A 25,699-nucleotide genomic window follows, 5' to 3' on the forward strand; every position below is an offset into this window, starting at 1 on the left:
TGACATTGTTGTTAACATAATACTCCAGTGAGTGTTATTTATAACTTTACTGTCAAAGCTGATTAAGCAATCAGATCCGTGTTGGCCACTATCCAGTCACTCCGGGATACATACATGTTGCAAACTTTCGTGAAATCATTCACTCACTTGAAAGATCGCCCACATGCAGATCGAGCCTTGCCCATGCTTCAACGGGTAGCAACCCTGGTAAAGCCTATCATGAGGAAACATGGCTGGGTCTTGCCGTTATTATCTGAATTTTTCCCTGAAAGCCCTAATTTAGTCGGTAAGTTCCTTCCAGTATCACCTGAGACTTCTTCATAGGGTCACCCATCATGCAGGGTTGAGTGAGCGTCGGACACATCAACTGTTCGTTCCACTTGCTGACACGCATTCAGATGTAAACGGAGGAGAGCAGATTCTTTTGAGATTGCGCCTTCCATGGGCTCCCGACACCTTTTATGAGGAAGATCAGGTTGTTCGGGTCATGCTTCATGAGGTAAGAAAGTCTTTGAACCGGCGTATTCAAGCTACCGATAATACCTCAATATAGCTTACTCATAATGTCCATGGCCCTCACGACGAAACTTTTTACAAGTTTCTAGCTGCACTCGAGGACGAGTATGATGCCCTAGTGCGCTCTGGCTACGCTGGCGAAGGCTTCTTTTCTCCTGGCCATAGACTAGGCGCAGGGATATCGTACGATCTTCCGCCATACTTAGCTAGACTCAAGGCTCTTGAAGCTGCCGAAGAGAGGCGTCGTGCCAATGACGTTCTCGGCGGCGGCAGACTAGGTGGTCTCAGAATCACTGCGCTGCAAGGCATGGATCCGCGTGAACTGGCCGCACAGGTCCTTCTTTGTGTTTTCCGTCTCCTGAAAATATACGTTAATGCTACCTTTCGCAGGCTGCCGAGCGCAGAAAGCGTGATGAGATCGAGTGTGGGTCGGGTATACTTGCCCAGCGCGAAGCCGAGAGGGCGGCCAGGGAAAGCATCGAAGACATCATTGATCTTACCGATGAGTCCCCTCTAGAACCGTGGCCTTGTCCTATGTGCACACTTCACAATGAGCCGATTGTGCTGCAGTGCGCAGCATGCTTTGCTGTCCGTCCTTTCAACTCGCGTAGAACTGCGAGTCAATCACGTGTTGTTATCGGACCATCGAGGCCACAGGGTACTTCCGGATCAACTTCTGATGCCCCAAAACAGTCTAGAGTCGTTGCAGTGAGGCAGCCAAGCAGTCCCAAGGATCCCACGCCTCCTCGCAAACCAGCCGAGACCCCAGCTGGTGGTGGGCAATGGGCTTGTGCGGTTTGCACGCTCGTCAATGATCAACAAGCACGCCAATGTACCTTGTGCCTAACAGGGCGTCGTCAAGATCCTCTTATGGGATGGACTTGTGAGACGTGTGGTGAGGCTGAAATACCCCACCAGTTTTGGTCATGTCGATTTTGTGGCGCGATCAAGACTGAGAGCACTTACGGTTAAAGGATTTTGTTTCCTCACATCTCAGGAGATTCCAGGGTAATCTCGTGACTGTGACGTTACAATATGCAGGACCTTCACTTTGACAGTTTTCTTCTCATGTATTGTTATTTTGGGCTGTGCCCTGTGTAGATTTTTTATCGAACGATGGAGTAATCAAGTATGTGCTTGCAATGCTGCGAGACTCGCAATTAGTTATTTACCGATCGAAGTTGATCGTGACATGTTCATTGCAGATAATCATGGAAATTTATTTTTTTACTGAGTTCAGCTACCTGCGCCTGGATCGTGGGTTTAGAAGTTCCTGTCGAAGTCCGTTTTGATTGATCTTTTAAAAATTTCTCGTTCCGTAGACTTACATCTAGCTCGATGCCATTCGAAGAGAAGCACCATTTATACAAGAGCTGTTATTAATCGTCACCGAATATAACTTTCAGATTCTCAAGACTCTCCGGGTCTGCTTTGCCCGATTTATCGCTCCCCCGGAATGCCTCTTTGACGATGGCGGTCTTGCGTTTTTGGATCTGGAGTATGCGGCCTTCGATGGTGTGATCGACCTCGAAGAAGATTTAATGGATATGGTGAACAGAGATCAAGACGAGCTCACTATAAAGTGTTTGACATAGACAGTTTTCTCTTGGCCTATTCGGTGCACGCGATCGATGGCTGTCACCAAAATCAGTACGGTCAACTATAGACGGATACCCGGACACCAACCTTGATTTTCGGTCGCCGCGTTCCACCAGCAGTCCATCTGAGCAATATTCATCAGTGGCACGGAACGACAAATTCCGGGGACTAACCATGAAAACGTGGTTGGCGCTCGTCAGCTATCGTTTTGAAGTAACGTTCAGGAGATTCAAGAGGCAGGTGACTTGCGCTTACGTTCAGACCAACGCCACCTGCTTTCAGGCTGACAATGAGAACCTTGGGCTTCCGCTCATTCTGCTTGAATTCTGATATGGCAGCATTGCGCTTCTTGAGGTCCATCGATCCGTCAAAACGGTACCACGACAGGCGTTCACGGTCCAGTGCCACAGAGATAAGCGAAAGGAAGGACGTAAACTGCGAGAAGACGACAGCACGGAAGTATGGGTCTTGATCTCGGATTCGTCCTGGAACGAACTTAGCTCAGAGTGGAATGGACTATGCAAAGGAACACCTACTAAGGTTTTGTACCAGCGCATCCAGTTTCGTGGATGATCTAAAATCATTTCGGCGCAGGAAGACTTCTGACGTCAACGTCCCTTCTTTTTCGTCCCCTGTGGACTCCTGGTGTGGGCTATCTTGACCAGACGACCGGAGAACCTCAATGAGATCTTGCTCCTTGACTGGTCCATGTGAGCACGTCGGGCATCGTGGCACCTCTCCCTTGTCCGTGCATGTCGCAAGATATGATATAATGCATTCTTTACAACTGTGTTATAACGTTAGCATTGGTAGATGAAACGGACAGTATTATGCGCACCATTGATGCATACAGGGAGGGATGATGGACGGTGTCTGCATCACATCAAGGCAGATTGGGCATTCTGCATCATTGGACATGTCAAGGTTGGCTAAAACACTCTCAGCATAGGCTGCTTTCAAGCCACTCCCCGAATCACCCTCTGAGATGTCATTCATCAGGGTGTCCACGTCGATCGCTCCATCTTTAGAGTGTCCAGAAGGTTTGGTCTCTATCCCATCGCTAGTATCAGTGACCAGATCTGGATGAAGCACTGCCCGGCGCAGTCTTGAAAAAGAGGTAAGATTAAGATACGTCAGGCATCGAAAATCTCACTTCATAATCATAGCAAGAATGTGGGTGTAGTTTTTGCCAACGAGCCCTTTTGCGTTGAGCTGATCGAAGTTCCGCTTTGCTGCATTGTAAATAGAGTCGTATATCTTTTGTTCTGCAGGTGTAAAGTGCAGTGTATCGACAGTGATTTCCTTCGCAGGTAATTCGACGATGCGTTTGCCAGTGTTATCACGCATGTTCTTCTCGCGTCGGAGAAGGACACTCTCGAGGATTACTTGCACTATTTCTATTGCCTTGGGATCGCGAGCAAGGAATGGCACAGTAATGAAACTGGCAAATGGCTTCAGTCTTAAGAAGAATGAAAATTCACGAGAAGGATAGACACATACGAGCGGAAGAATGAGTACGATGACCACGGTGTATACTCCAGGAATTGGCTGATACGAGATCAGTTGAACTATTGTATATGTATACTTTTGTTACTCACAGAAGCGAATGAAGGTCCTCCAGTTTATTGACAATGGGAGTTCCTGATTGTAATTTAGCATCTGGATTATGAGAAACATCAGTGTAATCACCTGTTACGGCCCATCTACGTCTAGCACGAAGAGCATACACAGCTCGTGCGGTCTTACTTGTCCTCGACTTGCAGTGATGAGCTTCGTCCAAAATGACTCGCAGCCACTCCACTTCACAAGCCGTTAATCGAGGGACTTTCGTTGATCCCTGAGACATACCTTGGAAAATAGAAGATTGACCACCAGACTTGAGCAGTTTGGAGTGTTCGGAGGCAAGTACGCCGTAGGATGTAATAATCACGGTGATAAACGCATCATCCATCGAATTATCTTCTATACCGTCCAGGTCCAGTCTATTCTGTCCGTGCCAGACACTGACTTTGAGGGTCCCTGGTGCACTCGACCGCTGGAGTTCCTCGTGCCACTGGGAGAGCAGTGAGGTAGGAGCAACAATCAATGTTGCAGAAGGGCCTTTGGTAGGCTTCTTCGTTTGCCTGAGAGCTCTTGACCGGAAGGCATTGTCAAGTTTCAGCTGACGAATGCGTGCAAGATCCCTGGAAGTATCGTCAGGAAGAATAGTTTCCGAATCTCGGTTTGTATGAATGAGAGCAGATAACATGATGGTTTTTCCCATTCCCACTGAGATGAATGAATCAGCTCTGAACACTGCACAAAGGTTACAGGGACGCACTCTCTGCGTGGTGTGCCATGTTGAAAGATTGTTGTTTATGAGTAAGGTAACGTTAGATGAGAACTGCACTTTACCATCACTGGCAGGGAATAAGTATCTATTAATCAACGAATGCTTGCTACTTACGCGAGGATCCCTCCTTTGAGTGTGCGTTCGGCCTTAGGAAAGTCAAGACTGAGTTCTCCAGAGTAAGGGTTGAAGTAGAACGGCTTCTCGTCTGCAGTCAGATCGATTATACCATCTCGAGGTTCGGCAGGGAAAGCATACCTATAAGAACAGTTGATCGCTGTTCTTATAGCATGTTTTGGGGACTTACTCGCTCCATAGAGGGTGCATAGACACAGCTTCTCTAGCAGACATTTCGCCTGATTCCCTTGAATGCATCCACCTTGTATGAGTCAGTAGGGGAGAATTAGAAATTTGATGATAGTCCGGCCCACATAAGCGCTTGTTTCTGGTATCCCCTTAGTGTTAATGTAAAGGTGCCAGGAGGATCCATCTCAGCCATCGATTGATCGTGCTTCTGGGCTCTAGAAAACTGTCAATATGATAGCCTGACGTCACAAAATGATACCCGCTTCTTGTAGATGACATCCAACTCGCTGTCAGACAACTCCTCGCCTTCTTCTATTTCTACTTCCTCGCCGTCGCCAACAATTTCAATTCTCTTTTTCTTGGCATCGCCGGAATGTTGCGTCAGTTTATTGTTCATGCCGTCAGATCCATTTTCCATGTTGCCATTATCTTGGACGCGGGCTCCCCTACAAGGGCGGAGGTTAACAGCATCGAAGAGAGAGAGTAGCGCAGATTTGCGTTCTCTGAGAGTTTGTTCATTTTGTGTCTCTTGTCCCTGATTGAACATCGCCTTCGGTGCCCCCTCCGCGGAAGTACTCGGTGGTTTAAATGCAGATGTACGGACATATACAGACAATGAGACTATCAGGTCTGCACCAGAATGTAGAGTGGCTGGGCAGTCCACCACTGTACTGCCCTTGAAGTCGACGATCCCTGGACGCCGTGGTAAATGCAAGGCTAATTCAGATGGAAGATAAAGTACCGAAGTCAAGAAGCCTTGAAACCCAAGATGAAACATGCTGCGGAAGACGGCCAAACTCTGGTTGAAATATGTGAGCACCCTTACATCATTTGCAGATAATGCTCACCGAAACCACGGTCATTTGTAAGGCGAACTACGGTGTCAGCTTTCTTCGTCGTTTTGGGTGGCTGCGATTTCAGCATAGCACCGAGGGTGAGTTGCGTCTTTTTACCATTAACGGGAAGAGCTTTCTTCTTTCCTTTGCCAGAAACTGGTAGGCCAGATTTAAAATCATCAGGATCATCCCGTTCAATGTGAATGGTGTCGCCTGGTTTGATATAACCTTTGCCTTTGACAGTACTCCAGGCATTCCCAACAAGGAATGATCCAAGATATGCAGAATGACCAGACGGTCCCGTACGCACCTGAACCTTGGAAGGAGGTGAGAGTCGCCTCTTCTTGACCGGTGGTTCTTCACGAGAAGGACCTGGCACCGGCGAGGAACTTCTGTGAGAGGGCCCTGATGACATGCTACTGACGCTGGAAGCTCGAGGAACCTCTTCAAATGAGGGTATTTCCAGGTCGCTTTCGCTGTCATTGCCATTCATGATCAATTCTGAATTAATCGCAATTGGCCTTGGAGTTTGGAAACGTGGAATATCTTCATCATCACTATCGGCAAAGAACAGACGCTTCTCTTGTGGGGAGTAGGGCGGACCTGATGGGGGAGCTAGTTGATGAGATGCTGGCTGCACTGATACGCCAATCTGACTCGGAACCGTCACGGTTGTGGACTTCGCGTCGTCTTCTTCATCGTCAGAATCTGCGAAAAAAAGACCATCACAAGGTCGAAAGTCGTGGATCATGAAAGTTCTTTTGTATAGGACGCGAGAGACGGCGCTGCTAAGGGATGATAGATCCGACGCGCCGACACCAGTCAAATGTGAGACGCGTCCGAGTTGTTTGGCTGTGTTACTACTAGTCACGCTCTCTTGCCAGCGTGTTTCGTTCAATTTAGACTGACTCGGACCACATCGCTTCCACTGTACTCAACGCAGTACTTTTGTTCTCAAGTGTTGAACCGTTACCGTTATCAGAGCACGAGGCTCGTCAATTCTTGCGTCATGTGGGCCGTGTGTGCGCAATGTGTATAAGCATTTTCACTTGCTTCCCATGAAGAGATGGTTCCCAGCTGCAGGACTGCTGTCGGACAGTCTTTATAACATCCTGGCTGGGATGAATTACACATATTGGATTCTTCCTGCCTCCTGCGCTGCGTCAATAGTGCTTTATAGCCCGGTCTTACCTCCCTATTCAGCATCTATCCTGGCCTGCTGTTAGTGTCCTGGAGAGCCTAAGTGTCGTCCTTAGTAAAGGGTACACAGCAAACCTGCTCTCTTACTCCATCCGTTCATTCAACACTTTGTAACGCTTGTGTCCACGGCTCAACTTGGACTTGGCAACATGGGAGCATCTCTCAACCTCCCTATCCTTCTTATTCTCGGGACGCTGGAAAGTCCTTTATCCATCGGACTGAAATAATTTCGATTTCGTGCCTTTCCTCAACCTCTATGTCAAGTTGGCCGAACTCTGGTATTATGGGACCCACATTTTTGTCCACTTACTAGGTTGCATTTCACGGATGATTCAATGCATTATGTCGATGTCCCCATTTGCAAGGCCTGCATTTATTAGTGGATGTTGTGAAAATTGACATTATTGATCCGATACAGCCATTTCAACATGCCACCCTGGGAATATTGGGCCTGCTCAACTCTCCTATTGAGGATGCTGAAGCTGTCGCTCGCATCATTTCACATGCTCCCTTGTGTCAATCAAGTTATTCACCATGGATATCCGTCGTGGACCGAAGTGAACCGACGGCTTGATTTGTTTGCGGTTCATGGCGACTGTTGTATCACAGAAGCAAATCAAAATATCTTATTAAATCCCAGCCATTATATGATAATGGGAATGCCATTGCGGAAAACGTAGAGCTGGACGTCAAGTATCCGGAGGTTAGGTGCTGGCGGTTACTACACAGGGTCTCTCCCTACGAAGCTAGTAGTACTTCGAATGCTTAATGTCTAATCGTGCCAACACATTCAGTCTCACAACTTCCCCGCGTAATCCTCTTGAAGTTGTCATTTGCAAATAAATTTTTGAACGCGTGTAGCTCCTCTAGTAAATCCCATTTATATAAGTGACGCTCCGATCTGTGCAAATTTATAGGAACTCGAGGCAGAGCCGTTGATGGAGAGCAGAGATACAACAAACGCGTTAGCCAAACAAGTACAAACTGCAGATGCAATATTACTACTGACATATTCTTGCCATCGTCTTGCGCGATCTACTGGCACAAAATGCAGCGCGGCCTACCAATGGTACGTCCTTTCCGTGTCTGCTATTCATCATAATCGATCCTTGATTTTAGCAACCCACTGTCGTGCTCCTTCGGGAGGGCACAGACACGTCTCAAGGAAACCCACAGCTTTTGTCTAACATATCCGCGTGTCTTGCCATATCCGAGACACTCTCCAGCACACTTGGTCCGCGTGGAATGGACAAGCTGATCGTGAACGAACGTGGCGAAGCCCAGATCACCAATGACGGTGCAACGATCTTGAAGCTTCTTGACATTGTTCATCCGGCTGCCAGGACCCTCGTCGACATCGCACGTGCCCAGGATGCAGAAGTCGGCGATGGAACCACCAGTGTAGTACTTTTGGCTGCACAGTTCCTCAAAGAAGTTCGTGGATACATCGAGGAGGGTGTCAGCCCGCACATCATCATGAAGGGATTCAGAAAGGCGTCACAACTGGTACGTAATACATGTTGCTGCGATATCGCTCGAAAATCATGATATTAACGATCAATAGGCTGAAGAGCGCATCAAGGCAATTCAGATTAGTATCGATAAGTCCGATCCTGAGTATGTCTCGGATTTTTTGAACGACAGTCCCTAACGCTTCTTCAGGCAATTTCGATCTCTTCTACTCAAATGTGCAGCAACGTCAATGTCGTCAAAATTGATCCATTCGGAAAAACCATTCTTCTCGAACATGGTCGTCGACGCTGTTCAGAGCCTAGATCCAAACGACTTGGACGAGTCGCTCATTGGGGTGAAAAAGATTCCAGGAGGTGGCATGCAAGACTCTCTGTTGATCCGTGGCGTTTCTTTCAAAAAAACTTTCACGTATGCAGGTGCTGAGCAACAGCCGAAGTCCTTCCGGGACCCTCTCATTCTCAGCTTGAACGTGGAGCTTGAGCTGAAAGCTGAGAAGGACAATGCCGAGGTTCGAGTGGAGGCGGTGAAGGACTACCAGGCGATCGTTGATGCAGAATGGGAGATCATTTACAGGAAGTTGGAAGCGATAGAGAAGACTGGTGCCAAAGTGGTGTTGAGTAAATTGCCAATCGGAGATCTGGCCACTCAGTGGTTCGCCGACCGGGACATCTTCTGTGCTGGTCGTGTACCGGCTGGTGATCTGCGCAGAGTATGTCAAGCAGTAGGAGGCTCCGTGCAGTCAACGTGTTCAGACATAACTCGAGAGCATCTCGGAACTTGCGGTCGGTTCGAAGAGCGACAGGTCGGTGGCGAACGGTATAATATCTTCGAGGAGTGCCCCAAAGCACAGACATGCACGCTACTTCTTCGTGGTGGTGCAGAGCAGTTCATTGAAGAAGTGGAACGTAGTCTGCATGACGCCATCATGGTCGTTAAGCGAGCAATCCGTAATGGTGAGGTGGTGGCTGGAGGCGGAGCTGTCGAGGTAACTTATGGCTCATTGTCTTTTTATGATCTCTCTCTAACTTTGTGGTTCAGATGGATTTATCCGCGCACATTCGGAAACATGCACTGTCGATTCCTGGGAAGCAGCAACTGATTTTGACTGCTTTTGCAAAAGCGCTAGAAATCATTCCTCGACAAATCTGTGACAATGCCGGTCTGGACTCTACTGACATTCTTAATAAACTGCGCATGCGACACGCTGCTGGCAACAAATGGTTCGGAGTAGATGTTGACGGTCCGGAAGGTGTCCGCGACAACATGGAGGCATTCGTTTGGGAGCCTCCGCTCGTCAAGTTGAATGCAATCAGCAGTGCAACTGAGGCCGCATGTCTCATCCTCAGTGTTGACGAGACAGTAAGAAATCCACAAAGCGAGGCAGTACGTAGGCTCTTCTCTTTCCCTTTACAAGAACTGAGGACATCTCTTTCAGCAAAACCCAGGGCCAAAAGCACCACCTGGTGCAGCAGCTCGTGCTATGCGGGGCAGGGGCAGGGGCATGCCCAGGCGGTGAAGCAGATGACGTCGCCGGTAAAAGATTAGAAGAAGTGACTTGATAATGACACGTACCGCATCATCTGTTCTTAGCAATCAAGTACTAATCAGGGTACTTGCAAATATTGACATAAGCCTGGGTCCTCGCTACAGCAGTAATGGCATTGGACAAAATTTTCAGGTGGATTTGATCAAAGGAAATTAATGAAAGTCATGTCGCGTCCATAACGGACAGGACTCCTTGCAGTTCCTAGAGCATGCCCAGCACTTCTCAACCATACCACAGTATTTATCAACCTGCAGCGCAGGAATTGCACGACGATGAAGGTTGAACGACTTTCATTAGCTGACTACGCTACAACTTCCACAAGCCTCTCCAGTTACATGAAAAAACTCGAGTGCTTTTAGTGAGCCCACGCCAGAGATGGGCCACATGTTCATGTTCATCGATGCGGTTGCAAAGCTCCCTCCGGACAAACTTCAACTGGATGCATTGGCAGTATATCACATGTATTGTGTGTTATGTGATATGATTAGAAGGATAGTAAAGGACGTTGAGATAATTGAAGGTGCGACGATAGTATGATACAATGATAGCGTGGCAATATACAAGTTGAAAGATGACCGACAGCATAACCGGAATTAGTAGACTGGTACCAGCTTGTTAAGGATCACCATGGTTTTCTCAGTATTGAATACTGGCGCCTGTGTGGCTATGGCGAACTACCTGGCTTTGAAAGCCAGCTTTCTGACCACCAGCACTGCAAGGTCCTGCCGGCGTAATGTGTGAGAGAATGGACACAATCAAAGCAAGACTAGCAAAACGCACGATGATCAAAGTGGTCAAGCTGAGGCGTCTGATGCGAGGTTTGGCGCCGGCGTCGGCGACTTCGGCGACTTCAACGACTTCCTGCAGATTCTCAACATTAGGATGCTGCTCCTCATGGAGGTCGGACTGCAATTTGAGAGTAAGTCGGGGTACAAGAAAATGTAAGCAAATACCTACGAGGTCGAGAATCACAGGTCTAGCATTGTCGTCCTCTTCAACAACGTCATACCGATTGCCGAGGCGATCATCTACAGTGTTCTTCATGGCAGAGTGTGAAAAATAGCGATCCAACGAGCTTCGCGTGGCTTACCATCAGGCTCTCACGTTGGCTTAACTTTACCCTCGGGTAAGGGTGGAAGCGAAGTAAGTGAGAAGTTCTGTAGCTGGGCAACCTCATGTTGCTTGTCGAAGACTGGTTCATCACGAGGGAGAAGGAAGGGAAAGGAATGTCGTATATCCTGCGCGAAGGCATTAGTGTTTAAATACCAACGGGAGCTTGAGGGAAGGAAAGCGAAAATAAATAAATTGAGAGCCAGGGATTAGAACCCTAAATTCGCAATTCCGACAGGGTTGAGTTAGTATCCCCAAATTCGCAATCCCCGAGTTGGTGCCGAATACATTGTGAGCGCCTATCCCAGTACGACCGTTGTGAATCTCGAGATGGTTGGTACGAAATTTACTTCCGCGGAAACAATTACTTTAACATCTCCATCGGCGACCCCGATCCAGGACAAACCATCGATGCACAAATCGACAGATACAAGACGTCGCAGGAGGGACAGCATGGGCATGACTGGGTACCAGGTTGCTCCATCAAAATTACGGACCGCCGTCGCAGGAAGCAAACATGCATGACGCTCAACGTGTTGGAACTTGGATGCTTGCATGTTGAAGCTCCATAATATACACCACGAACTTCGACGACCTGTTCGACTTCTTATGTGCTGCTTAGAGCATCATAAGAATGCTGCGAGCCAGACTCGTCCCTGCTTGGGAAAGAGTCAGTATACACGAGGCTCAAGTGCGTGGACTCTGTTTATGGTGAACTTTGTTGTATGATACACAGTATATCTCCAAAAATGCGCTGATAAACCATCCTGAGCGACTGCATCCCCTGGACATGCCAGAAAAACCTTCAAAGCCAAGCTACTCCCTCAGCGAGGACAGCGTGACAAAGAACGATGTGACAAGCGGCGTGACACAAAAAGGGGCGTCACGCTAATTCGCATGCACGAGCCAAGGCAAGTTCGCAACCGCCATCATAAAACATGAAAGCGATTCAGCAGTGTGCTCACAAGCTCTCAAGAATCAAGATGTTTCAAGCAGCATTTGTGTGAGTCAAGATAGTCACTGTGGCTGCATCAAGACCACCCAAAAACTTCGACTGGCGCAACCGCCTCCATCAACATCGACAGATGTCCACCACTGCCACTCCAGTAGTGATATACCCCAGGACAGAAACAAAATATGGTTGGAGTGAACAAGACACTCACCAGTGACTATAATTCGGCTCAGTGCCCTCACATGCATCGTAAGCTGCCTCAAATCCCCACAAATTTCCGTGCATCCAGATGTGAAGAATGTCGAACCGAATGATCCAACATGAGAAGAAGTGCTGTCAATATGCAGAAACCATGAAGATCCCCAGCTCCGTTGCTGGTGGGAGAACTGCGATTTTTCACCGTCGTGTCGTCCAGTTCTTGCCTTTGCGACTTTGCCGACATAATAGAAATTGGCGATGCTGAGCTGTGACCAAGCTAACATAAAGTGCGACCAAGCTGTCTTGCATGTCCCCGTGGGCAACACAATTCGTCATAGGCGACTCCAATTTGCAAGGGATCCGTGGGGCGACGATAGGTACCGAAGCCTTTCTTCAGGATCAACAATCCAAGAAATTTGATCGCGAAGAGCCCTCTCGCATTGCGCTTGAGTGGTTGAAGTTGAGCTGTCGAATTTTCATTTTTGAACGACGAGTCGCAGCGGTTGGTGGGTGATCTGCGGGCGCCAACTTTTTGTTTGGTCCACAAGCTTGAAATCGAAGTGACTTTAGACCCTAGTGCCAGGGTGGTCACAACTCCGCTCGCTAATTCAAGGCCAAAGTTTTTGCAGCTCCCCTTGGTTTTTGGCCTGATTTAACGGATTGATTTTTCTCCTCGAACGAGAAACTTAATATATCGCAGTTTTCGTCTCAGCCGCCTCTCCTGCATGAAAGTCGGGCAATATGATGACTATCTGACGTTGGCCGTCCACAATAGAAAGGCAACGGCTCTCCAGTGAACCGAAGTTTGGAGTCTTGGACCTCGTACTATTAAATCACTCGCCAAATTCCACTGGTACCTAACTACTGTTGGCCAGTCGGCTGCGTAATATCTGCCAGCGATTTCGACTGGGTCCTGGGTCCTGATTCCATGATTCCAGAAGCACCACCGCGTCAATGGGATAACCGAGGTAGTACTACTTGAGTTCAACTGGATCGTCTGTCCTCCCAACTGAAGCAGGTCTCCATCTCCTCTGTATGGCGCTCTCAGTTTTTTTTCAGGACTGATTCTATACATCTCCTGGGTACCTCGTTCGTACGCGATGAACTCATGTATCAACAGACTGAGGAGAGCCAAGTTCATCGACATCGCACTTGGAGATTTTTTACTTCATTTTTGTTTTTAGCATCTCCTTCGTCTACCTCGCAGCCTGTGATCCTTTGCCATTGTGCGAGCTGGGAATATTAGTGCGTTTCGGTCAGGCGACCCACTCATTTTCGTTCTCAACAACCTTCGCTGATGCTGTCGCTCTTCATTTAAATTGTAGGGTGCAATATTAATAGCCATCCTATTTGATCTTATATGCCAGTCTCGTTAAACGAGCGATCCGCATTGGTGGTGGTGACTGGAGACAGAGCTGTCAAGGTGACTCATGACTCGTTGTTTGTTCTTCTCCTCTCTACTGGATGTATGGATCAGATGGATTTATCCACGCACAATTGAAAGCATGCGCCGTCCGTTCCTGGAATGGAGCAGCTGATTCCGACTAGTTCTCGCAAAAGCACTAGAAACCATTCCTCAGCAAGTCTGCGACGATAACATGGAGGCGTTCGTTCCGCTCGTCGAGTTGAACGCAATCGGCAGTACGACGGAGGACCACATGCCTCATTCTCCGATGTTGACGAGACAATGAGAAATCCACATAGCGATGCAGTACGTAAGCTCTTATCTTTCCCTTTTCAAGAATTGATGAAAGTCAACGTATTTTCTGTAGCAAAGTCCAGGGCCTAAAAGCATCCCCTGGTGCAGTCTCCGGGGCAGGGGCATGTTGAGGCGCAGACTCTCGAGGTTGAGTAATCTTGATGCAGACTGAAAATGAAAGTAAAGGCGAGATTGATCGCATTTACGCTCGTCCGAAAAAGATCCGGCAATCCGGAGATACTGTCCCAAACTCGGAGGATCTAGGTTACCTAGCAGTTCGCCGCCGTCAATGCTAGCCTCTACTGGTTGGACTGATTGACGCGGGATTCCACCAATGGGAAAAAGACATGGGATCCTGTGCATGTATATTAAATATGGCACCTGTGGCCTAGGCACCTGGAGATTCGTTCGAATCATGTCTGTGCTTAGAGTGAGAACTGATTCCGGCAGGTCAAAGTCACTGACTTGAAGCTTGAAGCACGAGTTGCCGAAGCAATGATATTGGATATTAGTGAGCAGGCTAGTGCCGCTGAATGGACTAAGTAGCTTATATAGTACTTAGCACTTGGATTAGCTATGAAGTCCAAGTTAAAGGCTCCGAATGATTGGTGTTGTATGTCCTTATTTGCCAACGGCTTGTAACCCCTCCCTCGAAGGAAGTCTGAACAACTCTGAACAACACGGTTATTAGTCAACACTGCTTCGAATTCAAACCTGTGACCTCACGGGTCCGATGGCATACATTGCGCTACCACGGGAATAACATTGTACTGCAGAACGCGACTTCCAGTATCATCAGAGATTTTAGTACACTGTTTCGCAAACGGGCAAGCCAGTCACGGTAACCGTCGACATGAAATGTGCCGCAGCGCAGTGGATGGCCAACTGATCGTTTCTATGTGATTGGTGTCGAATGAAATCAGTCACAGCTTCCCGTTCTGCGCTCACTGTGGCGCTTCCTATGGACGACTCGTTGACGCCGTTCTGGATATCAATATTGTGCCAACAACAATGATTATATTGTATTTTGTAAGAGTGTGAATGACATACTGATCACTTCAGTTGTCTAATTTACGACCTTTATTTTATCTACAGGCCTTTCTGACAAGGGAGTAATGTATAGCATAACACTGGAAGGTAAATTACGCTCAACCTCCAGCGCTTTGATTGATCATCTCTTGTCTAGAATCTATAGGCCTCTTCGGATGGTCCAGTCGCTTTTCCAATGCTACTCTATACCATCTCTGCTATGCTGCCAGCTTTCCGGTATAAAAAAGTCGAAGGAAAGACGATGATCCCCCCAACATTCTTTGCTTATTTCCTCTGATCTCTTCGAAACATCACCAATGCCAAACGCAGAACGTATGTGATGATATGTGGCAACTATATTATCCTTGTCGCGACTGACTATTTCGTATTTGAAATGGTAGAGAACAGATTGGGGTTGAATAACCTCTTGCAACAACGATACGGCACAAGTGCTGCTTCTCACTTGCGATGGGAAAGTGTCAAATATGGCGATGATCATAATCCTACTTGGACTTTTATTGTTTATAGTATGTGCTCATTTTTTGCCTGATGGTTTTTTTTTCACATTTTTGGGTGTATATTTAGTCGATAATATTGAGTACGGACGGGGTTCTGGCGGTGACAAGGGGTCTGCGAAGGAGATGGCAGCAGGAGTTGGCCTTATGCAGCTTCGAAGGCAGTGGGCTCATCTATTGCTCTAGATGCTGTTGGAACCTGGGCCAAGAGAAGTTGCGAGCGCATTCAGGCGACGTCCGACTCGTTGACGTCGGCCGTAGATCTACAATTCCAATTGTCACTTCCTTCACTACGATAATTCACTATACTGATTCCCTTGAAGATACCAGTCCATCTGTGCGACCATCTCAGTCCTTTCAATTCTGAGATTGAGATTTATCTTCCGTCTTTCCGTTACAAAACAACGACTCGGAGTTAATCCACTGTAGTAATATATTGCTCATTTCAGGGCCTCTCGCTCACCTCTGAGCCGCGTACTACAAATAGGTTGTGCTGCATCTAACTTACCGGTATAGAGATTTCGCCGCTTCACATGTCAGCATGGCAGAACGATACGTAATTTCAATGCTTCTGATGATCAAACAATTCATTACATCCACCAGCACTGTGACAATTATAACATTGCACCCACATGCTCATGAGCTTCGGATTCTACTGCGTGCTACGCCTCAAAATTGTTATCTTCACCGACCAACGGGCTACCGGAAAGCATTGGCAGGTAGGTACGATTAAGTACTACTACCGCTGTCGCATTCCTGTTGGTTGCATGTATCGCTTTGTCAGACTTGATATCATATTAACGTCTCTTAGCTGTTCAAATACAAATATCATGTTGCCTCACTCAATAACAACGTGATACAAAGCCGCTTCACGCGTGATCCATCTTCTTACACCTGCAATTAGCTCAATCCACCTGCGGACTGGCAGTCGGCAATTAATAATTTGCGACGAACCGTTCCAACCATTCACCGCAGGGCCTGCCATATACCCAGGATAGGAAAAGCGCAGCGATAGCGTGCCCAGGCCACTTGTTTTTATCTATACAGCTTGGCAGGTTGGCCTGGCTTCTAGCGCCAAGTGTACGAAATCCCGAAGGCGCAAAGAGCCAACATTGGGTAGCATCTGCCAATGAGAAAAAGCGGTTTTCCAGATCCGTCACCTTTTCACCTGAGTATGATCAGCACCACCGAGCGCGTATCTTGTTAATACATCATTTCCTCCACCTCCACAACCGTCATGGCCGGTGAACATGCGGCCGCGATGTCCTTGCCAATCACTAAATTCGTCTGGTTGCCAGTTATCCCTGCTTTCGTTACAGCCTCAGCTTGATGAACTATGCTTTTGCAGATATAAAGGGAGATGTGGTTCAGCTCATTATCCGACCAGTACTACACACTTTCTACCATCTGCAACTCTTATACCCAAATTCTAGCAGCTATGTCTAGCAATGACTCCCGTACGTCCTCTACTCAGTTGTTCGACATGCAGGATGTGTCCGCTCATTGACCTCCAGACCCCCGCACGAGGCTGAACAACATATTGCAGGGGATCTACGGTCCCTCTGCACAAGACCATGTCAGGTGGGAGGTCAATTCGCAAGGCCCTCCCAACGCTTTGGTGTGGTATGCGTCCGTCTACAGTGAGGTTGACTAAATTTAGTCGAAGATATGCACACTAACCAATACGTCATGCAGTCGATGATATGAATTACGGCACCGCTTCAACGCGCACCAGAGGTGGTGCTCTGGACGGGGCTGCGGAACAGGCATGTGAACACCTGAGCCATGAAAGGCCCCCAGGCTCCCGCCGATGAAGAATGACCACTCCTATATACACACATGTCATCATTTTTGTCCTCGTCCGACATCTAGCTACTTCTATTACCACTCAATACAGTCGTAATACAGCGCTATCCATACTAATAGAAGTGCGCCTGTTGTGGGTTAAGAAATATAGGTCCCCTTTCTTCCGCGATACCTCGATATCCCGTTGTGCTTCGACGCACTCTTTGGGTCAGTAGCCCAGAGTACACAGCATAAATGCGGTGGTGAATAGAGGAGACCACATCATGATGTGGCGTGGGGTCTGTCACACGTCCCGGCCAAGTACTGCTGATGCTTACGCTTCCACTTAATTCCATACGAGTCTCAACAAATTCTTTTCCAACGGTGAACTATCGGAATGGGATCAGTACACCGAAGCAGACCGGGGCAATTTAGGGGCAAGGCTATAGTTAGCCTGGAAGGCACGTGATGCGACACGCCTTGTAGAAGCTCCGAGTCAGGCTAACCCGGCCCAGTCTGATTAATCTTTTATCTCATATCTGCTACCAATATTTCTGCCCCCATTACAACGCCCCCTGATTTCGAAGCTCAATCAAAGACACTCGACCCACCACCTCCGAGTCACAAACTACACATACTCCAAACCATGTACCTCTCAGGCCCGCTTGTTCGAACCATAATTCAAGCTGACAGTTAATTGGAAGCCCGTAACGGGTGGATGTCCGATTTGCTTCCGGGTTGAGTAGCCTAAGGTAATAGCGCATCAAAGGAGGATGACCCAGTAATGCCTCCCAAACCTTGCGGGCAGGATGAATATCCTCGACTCGACAGCGAACAAGAAGGCCAATGGTAAATGACGGACACAAATCGAACGGCCTAATGACCGTGACGCATCATTTTCACATAGCGAAGCCCAACTTGAAGAGCACGTACTGAACTGTCTCATGGTTGGCAATGGCAACACCAGAGTTACAAGCACGATTCATATGTGGCGTGGGGGAAATATTGGCGGGACCGGGCATGTGCATGAACACCGAATCACGGACTGGCGCCTGTCGTTGCCTCGAGGAATTCTCTCGTCTGGTTTCTGTTGAAAATACTCATACCCAAATTCTAGCCGCGATGTCTGGCAATGACCGTTCGTCCTCCACCCATTTGTTTGACAGGATGTGTCTGATCGCTGACCTCCAGACCCCCGCATGAGGTTGAACAACGAATTGCAGAGGATCTATGGTCCCTCTGCACCTAACCATGTCAGGTGGGAGGTCTATTCGGAAGGCCCTCCCAACGCTTCCACATGGTATGCGACCATCTTCGGTACGTTCGCCTGCTAGGGGAGTCAAGGATACAGATACTAACATCCTACATACAGTCGATGACCAGAATTACAGTTACGCTTCGGCCCCTACCAGAGGTGCTGCTCAGGACGCGGCTGCGCAACAGGCTTGTGAACGTTTGAGGCGAGATGGATCTACCGGAAGCAACTGATGAACAACATCAATCAAGCTCAAAGCATGGCGACTTGAGTACATATATGCCCTCATTTTCAACATCCACAATGTACATTGTTCTATTCCTCATACTTACATTTTTCTATTAGTAACACGGCGCCGCTCATGCGAGCAATGCACTTGCGGATCGATAGACCGTTGTGTTTCGACTGCGGGTTAGTAGCGCGCCATCAGTGCGGTTACTGCGGTAATGATGATACGGCATAAAGTCTATCACACACCAGCGAGCTTTGATACTAGTCACCTACGACTCAGCTGGCGATTTGGTGTGACAACTTGTCATAGGCTCACAAAACCTTCAACCGTCTGTTGATAATTTCATGACAATGCGTAGAGTTGGACAAGTAACACATGCAAATCCTGACAGGTCGACAGTCGTACTATATTATTGGTTGTATGTATATAAAATACTCGAATCAAACGAATGCCCAAGGATAAGCACGGCACATAACGATGGAAAGAGAACAATACCCCACCTCAATTGGCCATCCATTGACGCTCTTTTCTTCGCGATCGAACCTTCGCCCTGCGCTCGCTCTCCTTGACACGACGTTCCTGCTCTTTGATATCTAAGAACATATTGCCAACATCAATGAATTTGATTGCTGGGCGTCCAGGACGTTCGACAATAGTTGTCTTTGTCTTGTTCTCAGAAGTAGCAGTGGCTGATTTTGTGGCAGCATCCAAAATGCCTGGCATAATTGGGTCCTAGTAGATAAATTAGCCCACTTGTATATCGAAAGAAAGAATCAACAAACCTTGCCCTCAGGCACAGTCTCCCAAAACATCCGCTGGTACCTTTGTCGCGCCCAGTCAAAGCCACCGGCTTCTTGGTCTTCTCGATCGGCCTCGACCGCATCATATCTATCGCTATCTATTTTGGCCACCTGCTGGTTGGTATCGTACTGCACGGGTACAGGCTTCGATTCATCAAGGGTGGTAAAAACCTTGGTTCGAGGCACGCCAAGGATACTTTCCATGCCTTGAACAAAACCTGTCTGTACAGGATTTACCCTGCAAGGGATGTGAGCGCTGAGGTCACAAAAGATACGATGTATGGGCTCAGATAAGGAACTAAGGCGCTTGAATTGCGCGAATAATGTATTTTCAAGGAAAGGGAAATAGTACTCACATCCTACACGTAATGACAGGAATTTTCGGTGGTAAATCAGTGTGCTGTTCTTCATTGAGTGTAGTTGCGATTTACCTGAGAAAGGTGTAAGCTTAGTTAGTATTTTTCAATATTGAACGGCAGTAGAAGGAAGGTGTAGATCAGTAAGGTGCGTAGATTTAACCATGTATGTGTCTATAAGACTAATCGAATTCACGTTGCTCATCACGTTCTTGAGAAAGAGAGGAAGTCCGAGATCTCACCTTTTTCCACGATTGTTCTAAACCTTTCAGTCGTAGAATAGCATCGATACGTTTGATGCTGAGATGATGTCTGGCAGCCAGTGCGCGCACTGAATTAGCCTCGGGATCAGCCATATAAGAAAAATAGATATGAGTGCGTAAAGCGTCCGAAACAGGCGGAGGGGGACGGAATGATTGGTTAAGAGGGAAAGGCTGACAAGAAGTGAGTATAATAATCATCGTGGTATTAGCCTGAGCATACCGTTCCAGAGCCAAGCCAATTCCGTGGCGCGGAATCACGGTACTTAAGACCAGCACCTATTATCCAGTTTTCGTATGAAGGAGTTCGTGGGGTATCGGCATCGTCTGATAAGTTCAGGCCCTCTAGAATGGCCTCGCCAAGAGCGTCATCTTCGTCGTTTGCCTCAAATTTTTCATCCTTTCTTGCGACGAAAGACTGGAAGAATGTTCTACGCGGACATGTGTGAGCAGATGGTAAACGCAAGGTGCGCTTAGATGACGAAGCTGAGATATGCAAACGAGTGAACATTTGGGCGCAGAACGCGCAAAAAATTTGAGGCATTTCTGGTTGGCATCACGTGATCACTCTAGGGCAGGTCTCAGATCGAGTTCAACTTAATCTGCACTGGGCATCAACGGTTTATAGGCATGATTGAAGATGTCCATGACATTCACAAGCGATGTATGCTTTGGAAATGATAACGGACTATTGACTTTACTAAAGGGATATTCTGCATTGATTCCTCCGCTTTATCTCAAATTTCCTGTTCAATATTCATTCACTCAGGTACACACTTTTCTTTTACACCGAGTTCTGTTCGACCAGCACTTGGAGCAGTATTCACCTTCCGAGAGATACCAGCAATCATTTTGGAAGTGGGCAATCGGACACCTGGAACGAATGGACAAAGACTCGGACGAAGAGGTTAGTTATAATACCATAATATCACCCGAGCAGGCGACTCATTCACAATTGCACATACTGAAGGACGGCGAAATCGACACACGAATTTATGAGCGTTATTTGTCCCTTATATCGCGTTCGATGTAGGTTTATTTACCAGGACAAGGTACCTATAATCACCTCCATTTTATATTCCACTGCACAGCGATCCTAGTGGTCCCCCACCAGACTCGTATATGACATATTACTGGAAGCCTTCAAGTTCACTTTGTTCTGCCAATCGAAACAGTTACGAGACCATAACGTTACTTGAGTCTCGCACCACCATCGAGAACGGGACGACAGGGCTTAGGACCTGGTATGCAAGCTTCGTCCTTGCCAGTTATCTCATTGCGAATGCCGGTACGGTAGACACAACATGCCATTCCTCGACCGGCCTTCATATTTCTTCATGCAACCAGAAACAATTTGTGATCAATCGGTCCTCGAGCTTGGTTGTGGATCCGGTTTTCTTGGGATTATTGTGGCGACAATACAACAGACATTTAACAAGCGTCGCCAATCACATCATCAGCCGTTGCCTGCGGTACTACTGACCGATGTGAATGCCGGAGTGCTGTCAAGGTGTCGCGACAATATTCGACTTCGTTGCAGTGAGTGATCCCATGTAACGTTCATCCTTATAACTCTTCAACGGGGAAATCAGGTTGATGTACTCTGCCCTGCACCCTTTCAGTCTGATTTTTTTCTGTCTCGTTTGTCTTGATCAACTCATGTCGTATTTCGAATGTGCTGTCTTTACTTACTGTCACGTAGATCAGTCATCAAATCACCCAGATATCACCTTCTCCACTCTTGATTGGTTCGATGCCCTTTCCCTGCCATTCAGTGAGAACGCGGTGACAACGTTTTTATCCAAAGCGGGCGCGGGCATTGTGATTGGTGCTGATATAGTAGGGCTCAAATTCACCGTTACGTGACTGCCACTAACCTAGCTAGGTATTTGACCCGATTCTGGTCCCACCTCTGATTGCAACATTGCGCCTTGCACTTTCCTTCGAGAGTACTCGAATGGTAATGATGGCGCTAACAGTCAGAAATGAGCAGACCTTTGCGTATTTTGTGTCTGAAGCTGGTGAGCAGACCTCAACCTTTGTCGTGTGGTGAATCCAATATTCAAGTCGCTTAGTAAAAGAACTTCGTGTAGAGGAGGTTCCGCACGCTTTTACCTCAGCTACATACTTCGATCTGGATACCGCCGGAGTGGATGCTGGTCTTGATGTGAAGATATTCAAATGCACGCTCCGCAATTCGGCGTCATAATAAAATTCGTGTTGCATTCTACAAAACAGTCACTCTCTGGAGGGATGGATGCACCGATATTTATATTTATTCTTTTTCTGAGTCCAATTTATGTCCTTTGGAGAGTAGTACTCTATGTAGGACAGTACGTTCTAGGCTAAGGGACCTCCAGTGAGCCGATCGCATCTCTGAGTGCGCAAATGCCCTGGCGTGAGGCGTACCCCACCAGTCCGCCCTTCTCGCACCGATATTGTTTATTCGTTGGTAACCGGTCCTTCGTCTCTTCCTGACCCATCCAGGCATCAAATTCTTTCATGGATAATGCTGCATCAGGCGCCTGAGCTCCGATTCCGGAATCCTAGTCTCAAACTCAATTGGGCACGGAGGGGTATCTGATACCGCCCCAAGCATGAATCCTATGTCATTCAACGGCTTCGTGGGATCCAGAGTGAGCCGGAAGGCCCATAAGATGAGGAGCGAGTTGATAAACACCGATCTGTGCCGACCAAAGTGAGTTCAGAAGACGATGTGCATAGAGGAGTAGCTTCACCTGTTCGCGACATGTTGACCGGGACATACGCTGAAAGCGATGTAATGAGTCAAAGAACGAATGGCTGAAAGGCAGTACTTACCGCCGGCCAAAGCCATAGACGAAGAATTTCAAATCATCGCTCAGGCGACCTTGATCGTCAATCCAACGCTGAGGCTTGAATTCTTCAGGCTCCGGGTAGACGTCAGGATCTCGAGAGATCGACCTAAGACAGTGACCGTCAGATCCTTGGTATCTGGAGGCACGATTCTTACCAAAGGTCGGCGTGCAATGTGGTCCCGGCTGGAATGCAATAATTTTCCTGATGGGCCGTATCACGATTCGTGCGATAAGCTGTTAAAGATCACTTGCCCATACGACGTCGTGAGTTGTTCGGTGAGCCAATGCTACGGTGTGAATGTTATGAAATGTATGTAGGAACCAAACCAAAAGACACCCACCACCATTAGGCACGGGTGGTCTCCATCTCAAAGCCTCAGAGATGAATGCTTGCAGGCGAGGAAGGGATTCTTGGTCGGCGAATGTTGGTGCTTTGATGCAAAAGATATTGAACGATGGCACTGCAATAGTGAATCAAAGCTACCTTGGCGCCTTCCGATGACCGCATCGAGTTCAGCCTGAACTTTAGCTTGCTCCTCAGGGAAACGTGCGGCTGCCAAGAGTACCGCGCATATTGCCAGAAAAGTCTCCCGTCTGATTTCAACCAAATACATTCGGAGGCAGAAAAAGAACGCCTTACCGTGCTGGAACCAGCCGCAAAGAAGGTACCACTAAGAAAGGCCATCTCTGTCTCTGTCAAACCATAGATATGGTCATTTTCTAGCATATATCTCATGAACGAAGGGCCAATGTCCACGTCCTTCTGCTATGGAATGGCTCAGACATGAGGTGAAGATCGAAAAGGGAGTGTATACCATTTTCTCTTTCACGAGGTTCAGCCGACCAATGTTGTGTTTCTTTTCCTTCTCAAACTCTTGTTTCAAGTCTCGTGCATACCAAGGAAGATATTTGAGCCACGGGATCGCGTTCACTAGGTAAGCGCCAGGATACAGGATCATTGCCCTCTGAGAGAACCGAATGCGTCGACGAAGTGCAACAACATCGGGATCGGTCGCAGATGTAGGGGCAGTCTTGCCATATGCAACCTTCATGATTGTTGTTGCCGCATAACTTCAACTCGCCTGTAAGTAGAGTGTGATCATTACCAAAAACACTTACGTTGTCACGTGGTTCTGGAAGTTGTGTGGATCATCGAGAATGCCGAGAACTGTGTTGCTTGCGTGTGACATCTGCAGGGGCTGATACACTTCAGCTGCTTTAGGCTGCAGATGCGAATGAAGTGCTCTGCATCACGTTGATGAGTAAGATAAATGAGGGAAAGTAAATATCGCGAATTACTGACCTACGCATCCGACGGAACCTGTCCCCCAATGGTGAAAAGACTATACTCATTCCGCCATTAAATATTTCTCCACCAGCAATATTGCGAGGACGGTCAGCTGTGAACTTCCCCTGGTTCTCCATAATATCCACGGCAGCCTGCGACAAGTTATTGAGCCTAAATATTAATATTCAGCATGTACCAGAGACCGACTTTGTAACGGCCGATCAAAACGACCCTCTCGAATCCTGACCGAATGGTGACCACAGGACCGTATTTTTCAATCCATCCCGCTATAGTGAGAGACGGGCTTATCAGCAATATGACATAAATCAACATTCAACGTTCAAGACCCAATAAGGTGAATACAAAAGTTTACAAATATTGCGGCAGAAAGTGCCCCTTAAGTCTCCAAGTGGGAGGGGAAGGTGGGAGAGGAAGACCGCTCTCTGATTTAGCAAGGAACGCCCGAGCAATTATTCCTACGACAAGGAGACAAACTGCAGCACTGGGGACGAGCTGCGTGTTGTCGGCGATGTGCAGGTCAGGTAGCTTTAGCATGGTTGATGGGGTACAAAGAAAGATTGGAGGGAACTCGTTGTAAGTCACGAATCATGATGTAGTCGAGTGATGAATGATTCTTTAAGTACCCCATGGGTGACCCGTACCTGGGTGGGAACATGACCCTGAAAATGGTCACTGATGTGCAGATATACTATAAATCATTTGTCTAGGAAAGACAGCTGCCGACATGATGATTCCGCCGATATCGATACTGCCAGCATGTGACGGTTTGCGCATGCTTGGTAGCACCTAACCAACACCATCGACGATCAATCGATCATACCCCCGTCCCATCGCACGACAGTTACAGGGTAGCGGGACCTTCCGGCAAAGTTTGGGCAGAGCAGGAGTGGACGAGAGGCCCAGACTCCTGCATATGACCCGACACGTCATCAATAGCAGCCTCTTGAGAGTCCAACATCCGGAAGAAGGCAATGACGTCGACAACTAAAGGAAAACACCTGTAGATACTTGGTGTGGGTGATTTCTCAGCGTTCAGTTGGGAGTCAGGACTGAGTACTCAGTCTCGGATTGAAGATTGAGAAAAGGCAAGAGATATAAAAATGGATTTTGCACGTATTGCAAATGCTAGCGGCCCGACAAGAAGGAACAACTGTCTTCCTTTCATATAATCCGGCTAGAGAGACTGAACGGTCCGACAAGTCCAACGCCAGAGACTGTAGAAGTGGAGTGGTAATACTAAGGAGTGATCCGATCTCCGCGTGCAGCTGGCAAGAGATAGTGGCGTATCACGCAAGAACAAACAAGGGCGCTTAGCGCAGTGGTAGCGCGTATGCTTTGCACGAGCATCCGAATTGTATAAGGTCCAGGGTTCAATCCCCTGAGCGTCCATTTTTTTGTCTCCCATTGTTCACTGGATGTCAGACTGCAATACAAGAATCAAGCATATATCATCGGTCATTTTATTGAGCATGTCGAGGGAGTGCTGGCACTGGTCGCTAAACTGTGTTTGATCGAAAGCGAATACGAAACGAGATGACATAAGAGTACATGACAGAC

At 47.7% G+C, this 25,699-nt stretch overlaps 11 protein-coding genes and 1 non-coding gene across 12 annotated transcripts; 8 read left to right on the forward strand and 4 right to left on the reverse strand.

Annotated features, from left to right (window-relative positions):
- On the forward strand, positions 1 to 1,788 carry F5891DRAFT_1011836 (WLM domain-containing protein). Its single transcript, XM_041360690.1, has 5 exons — positions 1 to 286; positions 342 to 347; positions 399 to 499; positions 554 to 850; positions 907 to 1,788. Exons 1-5 carry the CDS (start codon positions 115 to 117, stop codon positions 1,486 to 1,488), a joined length of 1,158 nt encoding a protein of 385 aa, XP_041230162.1. The 5' UTR covers positions 1 to 114; the 3' UTR covers positions 1,489 to 1,788.
- Positions 1,779 to 6,429, reverse strand: F5891DRAFT_1011844 (SNF2 family N-terminal domain-containing protein). The gene is made up of 19 exons (XM_041360691.1): positions 5,599 to 6,429; positions 5,493 to 5,549; positions 5,014 to 5,443; positions 4,876 to 4,965; positions 4,752 to 4,823; positions 4,562 to 4,702; positions 4,510 to 4,514; positions 3,964 to 4,383; positions 3,805 to 3,915; positions 3,714 to 3,756; positions 3,616 to 3,663; positions 3,269 to 3,556; positions 2,954 to 3,220; positions 2,652 to 2,902; positions 2,371 to 2,600; positions 2,289 to 2,315; positions 2,203 to 2,239; positions 2,093 to 2,151; positions 1,779 to 2,042 (listed from the first exon to the last, which is right to left on the reverse strand). The coding sequence occupies exons 1-19, from the start codon at positions 6,335 to 6,337 to the stop codon at positions 1,896 to 1,898; spliced, it is 3,462 nt and encodes a 1,153-aa protein (XP_041230163.1). The 5' UTR covers positions 6,338 to 6,429; the 3' UTR covers positions 1,779 to 1,895.
- A 742-nt stretch (positions 6,430 to 7,171) lies between these two features.
- Positions 7,172 to 7,485, forward strand: F5891DRAFT_1011848 (uncharacterized protein). Its single transcript, XM_041360692.1, has one exon. It carries the CDS (start codon positions 7,215 to 7,217, stop codon positions 7,464 to 7,466), a length of 252 nt encoding a protein of 83 aa, XP_041230164.1. The 5' UTR covers positions 7,172 to 7,214; the 3' UTR covers positions 7,467 to 7,485.
- A 234-nt stretch (positions 7,486 to 7,719) lies between these two features.
- F5891DRAFT_1140020 (chaperonin Cpn60/TCP-1 family) lies at positions 7,720 to 9,952 on the forward strand. Its single transcript, XM_041364878.1, has 6 exons — positions 7,720 to 7,855; positions 7,906 to 8,292; positions 8,351 to 8,403; positions 8,449 to 9,244; positions 9,298 to 9,642; positions 9,695 to 9,952. Exons 1-6 carry the CDS (start codon positions 7,835 to 7,837, stop codon positions 9,773 to 9,775), a joined length of 1,683 nt encoding a protein of 560 aa, XP_041230165.1. The 5' UTR covers positions 7,720 to 7,834; the 3' UTR covers positions 9,776 to 9,952.
- A 432-nt stretch (positions 9,953 to 10,384) lies between these two features.
- On the reverse strand, positions 10,385 to 11,151 carry F5891DRAFT_749848 (uncharacterized protein). The gene is made up of 4 exons (XM_041373095.1): positions 10,896 to 11,151; positions 10,763 to 10,843; positions 10,586 to 10,711; positions 10,385 to 10,527 (listed from the first exon to the last, which is right to left on the reverse strand). Exons 1-4 carry the CDS (start codon positions 11,055 to 11,057, stop codon positions 10,480 to 10,482), a joined length of 417 nt encoding a protein of 138 aa, XP_041230166.1. The 5' UTR covers positions 11,058 to 11,151; the 3' UTR covers positions 10,385 to 10,479.
- Positions 11,152 to 14,771: 3,620 nt separating this feature from the next.
- F5891DRAFT_1011857 (uncharacterized protein) lies at positions 14,772 to 15,630 on the forward strand. The gene is made up of 4 exons (XM_041360693.1): positions 14,772 to 14,901; positions 14,951 to 15,126; positions 15,195 to 15,320; positions 15,379 to 15,630. The coding sequence occupies exons 2-4, from the start codon at positions 15,111 to 15,113 to the stop codon at positions 15,492 to 15,494; spliced, it is 258 nt and encodes an 85-aa protein (XP_041230167.1). The 5' UTR covers positions 14,772 to 14,901; positions 14,951 to 15,110; the 3' UTR covers positions 15,495 to 15,630.
- Positions 15,631 to 16,746: 1,116 nt separating this feature from the next.
- Positions 16,747 to 17,122, forward strand: F5891DRAFT_1184016 (uncharacterized protein; the record flags this gene model as incomplete). The annotated part of the gene is made up of 3 exons (XM_041366381.1): positions 16,747 to 16,765; positions 16,823 to 16,948; positions 17,004 to 17,122. 3 exons carry the CDS (start codon positions 16,747 to 16,749, stop codon positions 17,120 to 17,122), a joined length of 264 nt encoding a protein of 87 aa, XP_041230168.1.
- Positions 17,123 to 18,215: 1,093 nt separating this feature from the next.
- Positions 18,216 to 18,581, forward strand: F5891DRAFT_1184017 (uncharacterized protein; the record flags this gene model as incomplete). Its single annotated transcript, XM_041366382.1, has 3 exons — positions 18,216 to 18,231; positions 18,285 to 18,410; positions 18,466 to 18,581. The coding sequence occupies 3 exons, from the start codon at positions 18,216 to 18,218 to the stop codon at positions 18,579 to 18,581; spliced, it is 258 nt and encodes an 85-aa protein (XP_041230169.1).
- Positions 18,582 to 18,767: 186 nt separating this feature from the next.
- F5891DRAFT_749907 (eukaryotic mitochondrial regulator protein-domain-containing protein) lies at positions 18,768 to 20,510 on the reverse strand (the record flags this gene model as incomplete). Its single annotated transcript, XM_041373096.1, has 4 exons — positions 18,768 to 19,312; positions 19,363 to 19,602; positions 19,979 to 20,170; positions 20,220 to 20,510. 4 exons carry the CDS (start codon positions 20,505 to 20,507, stop codon positions 19,082 to 19,084), a joined length of 951 nt encoding a protein of 316 aa, XP_041230170.1. The 3' UTR covers positions 18,768 to 19,081.
- Positions 20,511 to 20,642: 132 nt separating this feature from the next.
- On the forward strand, positions 20,643 to 22,071 carry F5891DRAFT_1126401 (uncharacterized protein; the record flags this gene model as incomplete). Its single annotated transcript, XM_041364086.1, has 7 exons — positions 20,643 to 20,903; positions 20,967 to 21,025; positions 21,088 to 21,284; positions 21,344 to 21,535; positions 21,699 to 21,835; positions 21,882 to 22,017; positions 22,064 to 22,071. The coding sequence occupies 7 exons, from the start codon at positions 20,643 to 20,645 to the stop codon at positions 22,069 to 22,071; spliced, it is 990 nt and encodes a 329-aa protein (XP_041230171.1).
- Positions 22,072 to 22,359: 288 nt separating this feature from the next.
- F5891DRAFT_750070 (cytochrome P450) lies at positions 22,360 to 24,970 on the reverse strand. Its single transcript, XM_041373097.1, has 13 exons — positions 24,495 to 24,970; positions 24,329 to 24,425; positions 24,137 to 24,273; positions 23,953 to 24,078; positions 23,649 to 23,904; positions 23,474 to 23,599; positions 23,318 to 23,420; positions 23,175 to 23,264; positions 23,086 to 23,120; positions 22,989 to 23,035; positions 22,817 to 22,939; positions 22,735 to 22,764; positions 22,360 to 22,680 (listed from the first exon to the last, which is right to left on the reverse strand). Exons 1-13 carry the CDS (start codon positions 24,674 to 24,676, stop codon positions 22,497 to 22,499), a joined length of 1,536 nt encoding a protein of 511 aa, XP_041230172.1. The 5' UTR covers positions 24,677 to 24,970; the 3' UTR covers positions 22,360 to 22,496.
- Positions 24,971 to 25,446: 476 nt separating this feature from the next.
- Positions 25,447 to 25,531, forward strand: F5891DRAFT_t39. Its single transcript has one exon. It is a non-coding gene; the product is annotated as a tRNA-Ala (tRNA).
- Positions 25,532 to 25,699: the final 168 nt, after the last annotated feature.

The sequence above is a fragment of the Suillus fuscotomentosus genome (assembly GCF_016647785.1).
Source record: "Suillus fuscotomentosus strain FC203 chromosome Unknown F5891scaffold_9, whole genome shotgun sequence".
Lineage (NCBI taxonomy): Eukaryota > Fungi > Basidiomycota > Agaricomycetes > Boletales > Suillaceae > Suillus > Suillus fuscotomentosus.

Bases quoted from the DNA above. Each gene is read 5' to 3' on its own strand.
- F5891DRAFT_1011836 (XM_041360690.1), top strand. From the start codon at position 115: ATGTTGCAAACTTTCGTGAAATCATTCACTCACTTGAAAGATCGCCCA. The intron at 500-553 runs GTAAGAAAGTCT...ACCTCAATATAG, and splicing joins TTCGGGTCATGCTTCATGAG to CTTACTCATAATGTCCATGG. The intron at 851-906 runs GTCCTTCTTTGT...TACCTTTCGCAG, and splicing joins CGCGTGAACTGGCCGCACAG to GCTGCCGAGCGCAGAAAGCG.
- F5891DRAFT_1011844 (XM_041360691.1), bottom strand. From the start codon at position 6,337: ATGATCCACGACTTTCGACCTTGTGATGGTCTTTTTTTCGCAGATTCT. The intron at 2,903-2,953 runs GTGCGCATAATA...GTTATAACACAG, and splicing joins CCTCCCTGTATGCATCAATG to TTGTAAAGAATGCATTATAT. The intron at 2,152-2,202 runs GTTGGTGTCCGG...TTTTGGTGACAG, and splicing joins CGCGGCGACCGAAAATCAAG to CCATCGATCGCGTGCACCGA.
- F5891DRAFT_1011848 (XM_041360692.1), top strand. From the start codon at position 7,215: ATGCCACCCTGGGAATATTGGGCCTGCTCAACTCTCCTATTGAGGATG.
- F5891DRAFT_1140020 (XM_041364878.1), top strand. From the start codon at position 7,835: ATGCAGCGCGGCCTACCAATG. The intron at 8,293-8,350 runs GTACGTAATACA...AACGATCAATAG, and splicing joins TCAGAAAGGCGTCACAACTG to GCTGAAGAGCGCATCAAGGC. The intron at 9,245-9,297 runs GTAACTTATGGC...TTTGTGGTTCAG, and splicing joins CTGGAGGCGGAGCTGTCGAG to ATGGATTTATCCGCGCACAT.
- F5891DRAFT_749848 (XM_041373095.1), bottom strand. From the start codon at position 11,057: ATGCCTTCGCGCAGGATATACGACATTCCTTTCCCTTCCTTCTCCCTC. The intron at 10,844-10,895 runs GTAAGCCACGCG...TCTGCCATGAAG, and splicing joins GCCAACGTGAGAGCCTGATG to AACACTGTAGATGATCGCCT. The intron at 10,528-10,585 runs GTGCGTTTTGCT...TTACGCCGGCAG, and splicing joins GCTTGACCACTTTGATCATC to GACCTTGCAGTGCTGGTGGT.
- F5891DRAFT_1011857 (XM_041360693.1), top strand. The intron at 15,321-15,378 runs GTATGTGCTCAT...GTGTATATTTAG, and splicing joins TTGGACTTTTATTGTTTATA to TCGATAATATTGAGTACGGA.
- F5891DRAFT_750070 (XM_041373097.1), bottom strand. From the start codon at position 24,676: ATGCTAAAGCTACCTGACCTGCACATCGCCGACAACACGCAGCTCGTC. The intron at 24,274-24,328 runs GTCGGTCTCTGG...AACTTGTCGCAG, and splicing joins TTTTGATCGGCCGTTACAAA to GCTGCCGTGGATATTATGGA. The intron at 23,600-23,648 runs GTATACACTCCC...GCCATTCCATAG, and splicing joins ACCTCGTGAAAGAGAAAATG to CAGAAGGACGTGGACATTGG.